This window comes from Alligator mississippiensis, chromosome 4 (assembly GCF_030867095.1).
Source record: "Alligator mississippiensis isolate rAllMis1 chromosome 4, rAllMis1, whole genome shotgun sequence".
Classification (NCBI taxonomy): Eukaryota; Metazoa; Chordata; order Crocodylia; family Alligatoridae; genus Alligator; species Alligator mississippiensis.
The window spans coordinates 55939190-55951410 of NC_081827.1; the positions used below are offsets into that span (position 1 = coordinate 55939190).

At 43.6% G+C, this 12221-nt stretch overlaps 1 protein-coding gene across 2 annotated transcripts; it reads left to right on the forward strand.

The window, feature by feature from the left end:
• The first annotated feature begins 40 nt into the window (after positions 1-40).
• Positions 41-11902, forward strand: THAP5 (THAP domain containing 5). Of its 2 annotated transcripts, XM_059725987.1 has the most exons (4): positions 134-212; positions 677-861; positions 2096-2285; positions 10406-11902. In XM_059725987.1, exons 3-4 carry the CDS (start codon positions 2142-2144, stop codon positions 11360-11362), a joined length of 1101 nt encoding a protein of 366 aa, XP_059581970.1. In that variant the 5' UTR covers positions 134-212; positions 677-861; positions 2096-2141; the 3' UTR covers positions 11363-11902. The 2 variants fall into 2 exon arrangements, with proteins under 2 accessions (XP_006263757.1, XP_059581970.1); XM_006263695.4 differs by lacking the exon at positions 677-861 and having other exon boundaries at positions 41-212.
• Positions 11903-12221: the final 319 nt, after the last annotated feature.

A 12221-nucleotide genomic window follows, 5' to 3' on the forward strand; every position in this document is an offset into this window, starting at 1 on the left:
TACTTCCGGGCGGTTGGCAGAGGGAAGCGGAAGTGGGGTGGCCGCGGTGGGGGAGGGGCTCGGGCCGGCCGGGCCGGGCAGCCCCGCGAGGCGCGTCCCTGGCGCTCCCCCTCCCGCCTGTCCCCCGTCATGCCCCGATACTGCGCAGCCTCCTGCTGCAAGAACCGGGGCGGCCAGAGCGCCAGGGACCAGCGCAAGCTCAGCTTCTACCCGTGAGTGCGGCCGGGCGCGGAGCACTGCCCCTTCCCCGCGGCCTCCGGTTCCGTCGTCACTCCAAGCCCTGGAGTCCGACGTCACTCCGAGCTGGACGTGGCTCCCAGCCCTGGAGTCTGACGTCACTCTGCACCCTGGAGCCTGAGTCACTCCAAAGCCTGGACTGCTGGCAGCAGGGCAGGGGCAGTTCTCAACCCGGGAACGTCATTTCCCCAGGCTGGGTCAGGGGATGCCGGAAGGCCCCGGGGTCACAGGAGGCAGGAGTGCTCCCTGGGGATCCCACCCTGGCCGTCCTGAGCCGGGAGCGAGTTGGGGCCTGGGGGAGCGGTCAGGTCCTTTCCCTTCAGAGCCAGGAGAGGCTGCCCCTCCTTACTCCCCTGCAGTCTCCTCAGGGCATCCTGTAGACCAGGGAGGGGGAGGACAGCCACTTGAAGTCAGTGAGGCAACACAAATCTCTTTCAAGTCTCCTCCTGACCTGAAGCTGCCCCAGGTGTGGACAGGAGAAGCCTTGCTGGAGCCCAGGAGCCCCGTGGAGGCTGTGCCCGACTCCTTTCCTTAGAGGCCAGGGAGACAGCCACTGGGACGTCAGCCCAGGGAGGGGCTGAGAAGGCCTCCAGCCTGCCCTCAAGAGGTTCTCTCCCATTCTTTGTACGTGCAGCAAGGTGTACGCAGCATTTGTTCAATGCATCCTTGGTTGTCATAGGTATACAGGGCAATCTGGTGTTACATGGAAGGGTCACAGTGAGGGGCGGAGAACATGCTGCCCATGGTCTTCCATGAAGCTTTGCCTCGAAACTGTTCAAGCTGCTGTCAGACAGACCTGTGGGAATCTCTTTAAGTGAGGTGTGGCGCTGCCCTGTATAACACCCTGGAGAGAGCACACAGTCAGGGCATAGGTTGGAGGGTGAGATGTAGAGAATCATACAGAAGTTGGGCTGGAAAGTACCTTCAGAGGTCATTGAGTTCAACCCCTTGCCTGAGGGAGGACCATCCCTAGATAAACAATCCCGTACAAACTATAATCTAAACTCTACATAAAACTACTGTCAGCCCTGACAAAATATAGATCTAACACCCCAGCCTATCACAGGTAAAGCAGGGGAACAACAGCAGCCAATATCTTGCTTCTATGAAATATTATCAACCTACACTTAAAAGGTCCCAGGTAGAGGGCCACACTCCCCAACTACAAAGGGAAGTCAAAACCATGCACATACCAATCTGATAATGAGGTAAAATTCCTTCCTGACTCCATACAGCAATGCTGACCCCAAATATGGCCAGGTAGCTGCTTAACCCAAAATGCACATTTCAGACCCAGGGGTGCCTACACATGTGTAGCAAGGCTACTCTGACATGCTGTAATTACAGTGCATCGGAGCAGGGTCAGTTAACTGAGTCTGCTGGAGTGTGGTAATTACTGTGTTCCAGTGTCACATGCATCAGCATCCCAATGCTGAAAAATGGCAGCAGGGGTGCTTTAACTAAAGCTCATTGAACAATCTTTAGTTAAAGCACCCCTGCTGCCATTTTTCAGCATAGGGACGCTGATACACATGACACTCCAGGCACTTTAATTAGAGTGGCACTCTAATTAAACCCCCTCAATGCACACTTCATCTTCCTGTGTTGTTTTGCTACCATCTTCTTCATGTCCTCAAACCCTCGTTCCTTGCATCTTAACATTGAACCTCCTGCCTTCTTGTATACCAAAAAAAAAATTGTGCACGTTTACTATTAGGCATGTAGCTTTGACACTTTGGAGTTAAGGTGGTGGCTCAAGTGTGATAGCAGTTATATGCTGCAGTTGAAAATAAGTTTCATGTAGAGCTGGGAAGTCTGAGAAGTCTAAACTGATTTTGTGCTGATATTTTTAAACAAGGTTTCCGCTTCATGATAAAGAAAGACTTGAGAAATGGTTGCGGAATATGAAGCGTGATGCATGGACTCCCAGTAAGCATCAGCTCCTGTGCAGTGACCACTTTACCCCTGACTCCCTCGATGTGCGTTGGGGTATACGATACTTGAAACAAACTGCAGTACCGACTATTTTCTCTTCACCAGATGATCAGGTAAGGTGTCACTTCAATATATCTTAATATTTGTATAATTTTCACATACATTCTTAATATCCACAGAAATAAAATTTTGAATATGTATATATTCTGAAAAATAGACTTTTGATTCTTTACAGTAGTATTTTACAGTGATAGGAGAGGCATACAAAAACTGTGACAAGAGGTATGCAAAATTCCCTCATGTAAAACCAGTTAGATAGGAGAAAAGTCCATTTTTACTGGAAATCTTCAAAGTGTTTCTGTTAGGCCATTTCTGTCCAAATAATAATGCTTCTTTTTACAACTGCTATTTTGTTTCAAGTAACGTGATTTTGTTATCTTGTTGTCAACAGATGTAATTTTATGGTATTAACTACTGACTTTTACAGATTTTTAATTTCAAACTGTACCTCTTCCCTTCCTTGATGTCTTTCTTCACTTCCTTACACTTTCTAATGTAAACGTCCCTGAAGGACGAGAGCCTAAGCACAACTTTTAAAATATTTCTATTTTAATTATGTATTTTATTCATGCATCTCTCTGATGTGATCATATTATATTATATGCTGCATACAGCAGTTTCTACATAGTTTATACTTTTGCACAAATATACCATGTTCCTTCAAATATGTGATAAACCTGAATTTAAGACGCACTCAAATTTTACGATTCAGTTTAAGAATAAAGTAAAACATCAAATAAAGGCTCATTTACAAAAATACAAATTCTGCAGCATAGATAAGAAATTTTGTGTTGGGAATTTTACGACTTAAACTCAAATTTAAGACGTAAGCCATTTTTAGAAGAAATATTGATTTTTTTTCTTTTAAGTGTCATACTCAGAGGAATACAGTAATAGCCAATCCTCCCATTAAAATTTTGTAATACAAATTGCCTTCTAATACATTTCTTATATGCTCAAAGCATCATATGTTGTACAGTGCTAGGTGCTGTCTAATGACTGATGTGCATTATGTTCAGTAATAGCCAAGGAGTAAAGACTGACTTGACATTTCACATAAACTGATATCTGCTTTTACCTTTCTTTTTTTAATCCCAGCTAGTTTAAAATTCATAGATTCTCTATCTTTTGACCCAAATTTGTCAAAAAAGACACTTTCTACCCTAATCTTGTGCACTGTGTTACAATTGGCCAAATAAAGATACCATGTTGCACAAATATGTGATAATGATTTTTAGTATATAAGTTTAGCTGGAGACTATAAAAGTTTACTACCTTTTCCAAATCATCCAGTAAAGAACAATATTGGAGGCAGAGAAAAGAACTGGATAAACTTTTAAACTCAGTTGATGTTTAGTTCTATTAACTGAAATCTGTGGCTAATTACCTTATTTATACAGTCCTCATTGCTACTCATTTGCATTTTCACAGACCTGCATTTTGCATATTGGCTTCTATTCCATCCAGGAGAACACAAACCAAGAACAGACTCTCCCTACGCTCAAAGAAGGGTGTTTGCGCCCAAGAGCTTGCAAAGAACAATTTTTCCAACTATTTAGTTGGTTTAATAAAATATATCACATTTACCTAAAGAACCTTGTCTGCCTGTGTCCTTAGACCAACATGGCTACAACCAACAGCCCCAAAACAGAGTTAGAGAAAGACATTCCTGAATTTCAAGTGAACTTGATGCAAGCAGATTTTGCCTCTTCCAGACTAAAAGTAATTACAGTGAGTTTCTAAAAAATATGGGAAGAAAATCTAGCAGCTGATGAAAAGCTAACAGCAACGTATTGGGTATGACGAGAGAGTCTTTATGTAATGATTATTTTTATTATTTTATTAACATAATTGCTGGGAGCCCTGCTCACCGTTGTGCTAGGCACTCTAAAAATGCAAATAAAAATAGTAGCAATAATTTGCTTATTTCTTAAATGTTTAACCAGCTTAGTTATCCTAGCTGCTGTATTCTTTCATGTTTATGGAGGGGGCGCAGACTCTTCAGAAGAAATTCTGACTCTCCAGTTAGATAGAGGCTGTGATGTTATGCTTGCTTTCCTTGTTCTGTTGAAGAGCAGAATGGAGGATATTTGGTTTTTCCAACACTTCTGGGTCTGGCGATTGCTAGGGGTGTGCAAAACGAGCCCTATTCACTTTGGATTTGGCCTGAATCGGGGACAGTGATTCGATCTGTTGGTTCGGATGACTGTCCCTGATTCGATTTGGCTGAATCCAAATCCGACAATTGGACGCTGATTCAGCAAATCAGCGATTCAGACACAGGCACAGCTTTAAAAGTTCACCTATGTAACTTGAGGTAGCAGCATGGCTCATGATCGCTGCAGTGCTGGGGTGCATGGAGCATCCTACAGCAGTGCGGGGGGCTTGCCAGTGTGTTTGGCAGTGAGCCCAGAAGTGGGCCAGAAGTACTTCTGGTCCTCTGCTGGGCAGCGCACTGGGGGGCCCCCCCCTTATCCACCCGTCTCAGCAGTCAACCACAGGGGGACCCTGGGTGCCCCCCCAGACCCAGGCCACACCAATCACCAAGCCAGGGGGACCCCCTAGCACGCTCCCCACTGGACCCGGAAGTGCTTCTGGTCTACTTCCGGGTCTGCTGCCAAGCATGCTGGGTATCCCCCCATGCATCTGTGGGACGCTACATTTGCCCCAACACTGCAGCATTCAGAGCCCCTGCTACCTAGAGGTATATAGAACAAAAACATTTAAAGCTGTATCTACATCTGAATCACCGAATCGATTTGGAGGATTCTTAATTGATTCAGAGAGATTAAAGGGTCCTCTGACTCAGTTCGGAGATTCGGCCACCGCATCAGGCTGAATCTCTGCCAAATCAAATCAGGGAGTGAAGCTTCACACAGCCCTAGTGATAGCCACATGGGGGCAAGAAGAATTTTTTCCCCCACATTTGCTACAGGTCTTGTGGGGGGTGACATTCTATCCATCTATCTATCTCTCTCCCTACATACATGTACACACACATATACAGGCAGTCCTTGGGCTTATGACGCAATGGGTTCCTGAAAACCGCATCGTAAGTTGAAACGTTGTAACTTGGAACCAATTTTCCCATAGGAACAATGTTATAAATGGGGAATTGGTTCTTTTACAATGCTGGATATAGTTACGTCCAGCTGGTAAGTGGTGTCGGGGAAAGGAAGGTACGGGGGGAGGGGGGGCCTGGGGCTGCGGCAAGTTGCTTGTCTGGCAGCTCCCACACCTCATCTGGGAGGGCATGGGGGGTGGGTCATGTGCCCCCAGATCTGCACGGGCGGGGCTGGGCCTGCATCGGGCGGGGCTGGGAGCGGGGGCTATGCCCTGCTGCTGCTCACCCAGCCAGGGTGGGGAGAGTGTGGAACGGGGCCGTTGTCCTGCCTCCAGACAAGTGGTGTGTAGCGGCAGGAGCCACCCCCGCTCCTAGATGAGCCACAGCTGGGCAAGCGGTGGCAGGGCATGGGGGGCGGGGGCAGGTGTCCCTGGATCAGGGTGAGCGGCAAGGTGGGGAGCGGAGCAGAGGCTGGGGGGGGGTCATAGCCTCCCCATAGGCCTTGTCGCCCACCCAGAGTGCAGCCTGGTGCAGTCCCGGCCCCACCTGCCCCAGCCTGATCTGGGGGGCACACGCTTCCCCCTCCCTGCAATGCCCTGCTTCTGCTCACCCAGCTGGGGCAGGGTGGTCACAGGACAGAGCTGTAGCTCATCTGGGAGGTGGGGGCAGCTCCCGCCTCTGTGTGTTACTTCTCCAGAGGCAGCACAGTGGCCCCATCCCACGCATGCCCCAGCTGAGCGAGCAGCATTGGGGCGTAGCCCCTGCTCCCAGCACAGCCTGGTGCAGCCCCAGCCCCACCCACTCCATCCCGCCCCGCATTGATCTGGGGGCACATGCCACCTCCCGGGGTGGGAGCCTCTGGATGAGCAACTTGCCCCAGCCCCTCCCTCACCTCAGGGGGCTTTGATCTGCCCCCCCCCACCTCTTCCCTTCCCCCTCCTTTCACCACACCACAATGCTGTATCCAGCGTCGTGAAGTCGAAACCCACATCAGAAGGTCGAAACAAGGTGTCAGTTTATAAGCGTCTTACGTGGCATTCATTGTAACTCAGTCGTAAGTCGAGGACTGTCTATGTAACATATATACACACACATATATAACAAACACACGTACACATACATATATATTTTTATTTTTTGCCTTTATTTTTATAGAGTTATTTTATTTATATATATAGAGAGAGAGAGAGAGACCCATCTCATATATATCCATATCTACCTAAATATATATCTATATCTAGAGAGAGAGAGCTATCTCTAGATATAGATATATATATGTGTATCCGTGTATGTGTGTGTGTTCATTGCAGCCAAAGCTGTGGAATTTCACTGGGTTGTGCCACTGCTTCTGCTGGGGCTAAAACCTGGAAGTCTTGCCTGCCCACTCAAGGTCAAACCAGTCTCCACATTAAGCATCAAGAACAAATGTCACCCCATGGCCAATTGGTATGGACTATGAAGCTTTTGTCTTTTCTCTGTAGTAGGCAACAGAGTCCTTTTGGAGCTCTCAAATGCATGTTAACAACCTTTACAACAGAGGGACACTGACAGCTGTCATCCCCCTGCTTTACCTGTGGTGTTAGGGTACTTTTGATGTCTCTGGGCAATATGCCTTGAAGTTGTGTGACATGCTTGATCTGTGTTAGAAATAAGTTAGACAAGAACTTGTATGTGGATGGTTTGGCAGAGTGTTGGATCTAATTCTTTATATGGGGAGGAATAGAGTAACTTCAGTAGGAGTTTAAGCTTCCCTCTTTGTTCTGAGGTCCATAGTCCTGTTGCAAGACTTCTTATAGAAAAGATATTGCATGGGTAACTGCAGTATAGTGATGCTGCCAAAAATGTAGTGAGGCACCCTTAATTTTTGTCAAGGAAGTAATACTTTTAGCAGTTTCTACATAAAACTTTCTGCTTTGAGATGACAAAAGAGGGTAGGGGAGAAAGTATCAGTTTTGATTCCTCCCTCTTAGCAAGGAAATAAAGGGCAATACTGATATCACCATTCAAGGCCCACTCCCTATGGATATTTCATACTTCCCCATCTCCAGCATCTCATGGAGGCTTATTTCACTGAATTTATCATACGTCTGTTCCTTCGACTAATGCCAAGCCAGATCTTTTCATATTCCTACTTGCTAGTCTTGAAGGGATCCAGTCACTGAGTATCCAGGCACGTGTCTGCTAGCTCCAGGCCAATGAGTTGCCCAGGAAGCAGTCTCCTGTGATACAGTGCAGGAATGATCAGTAAATGGGGAATAATTCACCTTTAATTCTGGAGGTGGAGGTGTCCCTATGAATATGTCCTCTACCCAGCATAGGCCGAAGAGGCTCTTCAGGAGGGTGGTAAGCAATCAGGATTTCTTTCAGTTTTTTGAATATATGAGGTGGACCAAGAAGCACTGATGGGGTACCAGCATCTTTGACTGTTTGAGTAAGTCATGGGCATAAGAGGTAATCCTAATTCTCTCCTAGAGACATGAAATGATTCCTTAGAACATATCCTAAACTTAATTTCAACTTATGTGAAAACTATAATAGAGTAAGATGATTAAGATCACCTGCAAAGAAAAACCACCTACCTTCCTATTCATTTCAAACTCACTGAGCTTCTAGCTTGTTTTTAAGCTTGTTATGGCAAAGAAAAGGACTAAAATGTTGTTAATTGAGGCACAAGTTTTTCTTTATAGTATTCTGTGGCTAGAACTAGCAAAAGAGCTTGAGCAAGCATCTTCAAGCTAAGTATTCTGTTGGGAGGTCATTTGTAACTTCAAGGAGAACGTGACATCAGATCTTTTGAAGTGTGATAACATTACTGAAGATTCCTGTGTGTTGTATGCTTGAAGGGTAGCTCCAAATATCAGATTTAAACAATGTTAGTTCATCTTGCATGGGTATCTACTATTCAATCAGTCAAGTACTAATGAGTAGTCTTCATCCCATGCTAAAGAGATTTTATGTTTGAGTTTTTCATCCTTCAAGCAGTGTGACAGCTCTCCTGGCACTCTTGAGGTGCTACAGCTAGCCATGGATTGGGCCTACTCATCTGCCTCTGCATAGAAGTATTCCTCAAACTTTCAATAGCTGAGCACACACTTTTATAGAATTGCCCACACGCTTCACTCTTACACCCAAAAAGGTGTGTATATTTTTCTGAAAGGATATGAAGGGGGGCTGTACCTCGGGGGGTAAGGGCAGTCCCCACTGCTGAGATTGTTCCTGCAGGGTCTCATACACTGCTGATCATTCCTATGGCCCTTCCTATCAGCATAGAGAGTGCAGAGGAGTGGAGGGGATGAACAGGGCTGCAAAGTGCAGCGTGTTTGGCCACTCGCAGCAGAAGGCACTGCTGGGAGCAAGTGGGGCAGGGAAGAGGAGCAGGTGCCACTGGAGTATCTAGAACATGTGCAGGGTGCTGGATGGATGGATGAAGTGAACATTCACCTCCATGCGGAGGGATCACAGCACACCCCAATTGGACTTTCAGCACTAGCATGCTGTGGCACACTTTGGGAATCACTGCTGCATAGAAACAAACTCAGGGACTTTGTAAAGTTCCTGTTGTAGCCCCTCCATCCAGGCAAGAATTCTGGCCTCTTGCCCTCCTTCTCCTTCCAGCCCAGCGGGGGTTCTGAGACGACTCAAGGACAGAGTTTCTGGAAAATGGAGCTTTCTCCTTTATTTAGTGAATCTTTATTTCTGTGAACAGAAAAGGAAGGACTGAGCAGTTCAGTCAGGCAATCTCCCTCACATGCTGGTAGAACAGAGAAAAAGAAATACCCTGTTCTCCTGAAATCCCTAGGACTGATAGATGATTAGGTAGCCACTGTCAGGGTGATAAAACTACAGGTAAGGGGATTCATCTTATTGTTTTACATACATATTTCAGTCTATTATATTTTTAGTCTAGTTATACTCTTGCAGTGTTGGTTCACCTATTTCATGCATCGCTGAAGCCCTTGCCAATTCTGATAAGATACAGGGAATACACTGAGCAGCTTGATTAGTCAGGGGTCTGGCATATCTGAACTATGCAAATCTTTATAAATGCTTATTTGGAATTATCTTTTTTCACGTGCATCATTTTTTCATCCTGCTATTATGCTATGTTAGCACTTGCCTGCCTTATTTTTATATTTAGCTAGCAACATTTAACTTGCTTGCTTCTCTTTTCTTGTTCTGTTATTGTTCTCAGTCTGCTGACCTACAACTTCTACAGCTTCCCTCTTAAAAAATCAAACAGTGGAAAAACGAACTCTTCATCATTAACATATTTTATATTGGCAACCTATAAAAGAGCTTATTTAGAGTCTAGTACTAAATCCAGTCTTGGGAAAATTTGGTTTGTGTAGATGGGGAAAAGAAGCCTTTCCATTTGTTAAACTTGGATAAGTATTTCCTTGGTTAAATATTTTTCACCTTTATGAAATTCAACATTTCACACCTTTTCTTGTTTTTCTGTTCAAAAGTTACCTGTGTGGATGTGCGCATGCACATACATGCACCCACACAGTTCATTGCAAGTCTGCTTGTACATTGCAAGTTTTGTTTCTGTTCTGTCAATATACTAAATTTAATTTAAAAAGGATCATCAGACCTCTGGTAGCATTCAGCTGAAAGGTATCAGTAGCTTTTTCTACCCCAGTGTCATTGCTTTGATTGGCAAAAGTGGTATACCTGCTTGTCATGAATTTAAATTCACTAACTTGTTTGGCAGACTTTAATTTGAATTCACTAACTGTACTAGGCAAAACTAACAAGTTTTTGTCAATTAGAAAACCAGCCATTTTTCTAACAGGAGCTTTGGTTGGATTTTTTTTTTTTAAATGAACAATTACAAACATTTAGTAAACTTTAAGGTATTTATTTGTATTAATACCAGAGAATGCCTCAAATGATGATGATTAAAGTTACAAAAACACTTTCTTCTGGAGATAAATACATGCACTGTTGTCATGTTACTGATTTAATTTTTGAATAATACTCTAAAACATGTAATAATTACGAAAAAATCTTAGTAATCCAAGAACACATTTTTAGGAGGAGGAAACTTCTATGCATTCTGTTATACTAGAGTGACTTCCTAGTTAAAAGGTATCATTTCTTCTCCAGGAAAAAGATTCTTCTCAGCACAGCCCACAGATAGAAAGATTGATTAAAAACAAAACCAACTTGAGCAAAGAGATGGATAATGTGACTGCATCTCCTGAACCTTGTGCACCAAAGAAAAATATTGCAATTACAGAAAGTCTAGATGAAAAAGCAGAAGCAATTTGCTCAGCCTTGAGCAAACCTCTACAGAAAAAGAAAGTTCACCTTCAGAATACAGAAAACGTGCAAGAAGACAACATCTCTCTCAACTCAACTGAACATATTCACCAAACCAAACCTGTTCTGATGGCAGCGACAGTCCAGAACATAGAAGCTAGCATTGCTCATGCCTCTATAGAGAATCCATTAAGTTGTACAGCTACAGTTTTGCAAGTCGCAGATCCTGAATACTTGGATTCATCTTTAAAATTTCAAAACACAGTTAGAACAGTTGCTGATTATCCAACTGAACACCCCAACTCACATATGGCAGGCTGTTCTGTGGAAGTACAGCCATCAAGTGAAAACGCAGTTTTATTCAGTACAATCACACAAACTATTGAACAGCTTAATGGAAATGAAGAATCTGTTATTGCTATCATTGTACCAGCTGAGAGTTCAAAAGAGTCTGAGATGGTAAATACTTCTTTCATGCCTATTAAACAGGAGTTCATTGACATGGAAGAAATAGAAACTGAAAAATCTGTATATATAAGCAATTATGGGGGAACTGAAGTATTACAAACTGAGCATTCTTATTGCAAACAAGACATAGACAGAGATCATCTTTGGCAAAAAATTGCAAAGCTGCATTCTAAGATAACACTCCTTGAAATGCAGGAGATAAAAACTTTAGGCAGGCTCAGGTCCCTGGAAGCTCTTATTGGACAGCTAAAGCAGGAAAATCTTCTTTCAGAAGAAAAGCTCAAGATTGTAGAAAACTGCTTCACAACATTTGAAGTGACTATGATACAATAAAAGCTTTAAATGGCATTGCTTCATCTTGGCATTTCTCAGCCTCTTTGACTATCCTTCTGTATAAAGTAACCTTAGTTTCTATGATATTTTAATGATAAAATTCAAAAGTACTTGTGTAACAGGTTCTTAAGAGTTATGTCACCCACTCAACCAAAGCCTAGTGATAAGCTGTTGCCCACAAACATGAGTCATAGCCAAACAAATTTAAAATGAAATTATTTGAAATACAAAGTGGAATAAAAATGAGGGAAACTTTCCCAGATGCAAGCTTATCTGAAATATGTACGCCTTAGTTTAGACAACTGTGCAAGTTAAGTTGTAAGCACAGCTGTGTAGGACAAACAATAATACAGGAGTAACTCAACTTGCCCCATTCTTCACACCGGTAGAAACTGGTTAGAGTTACTGCTTCTTCAGCATGGTTCATTGAGGCCATAGTTGCCATTTATCTCCACTTTCATCATTAATTCTAGTGGCTTTTTGTACAGCTCAACCTGATTAAAATTTATGTTTCTATAATAAATGCAGTTTGTCCTCTCATTTAGTAAGCATATTGTTTCTAATAGTCCTCTCTTCTCCAGTATGAATGTTCTTAATTGAACTTCATCATCAACGGGGTACAGCTATTTTTCAGAAAGCTGGGATATATGTAGCCCAATTCAAATGATGGTGTCTTAGCTTGTAAAAGACAAAGTTTGAAATGTGTGAAATAGGTATTTAGTGGCAAGAAGACTTTTTCAACCCTCTTTTCCAACACAAAGCAGGATTCTTTCATCCTTAAGTTGAGTAATATTTTATTAGTAGATTGAAGAGGAGAAGACTTATTTGTAGAAAAAGCTGTTTGTGAGTAGGGGTGGTA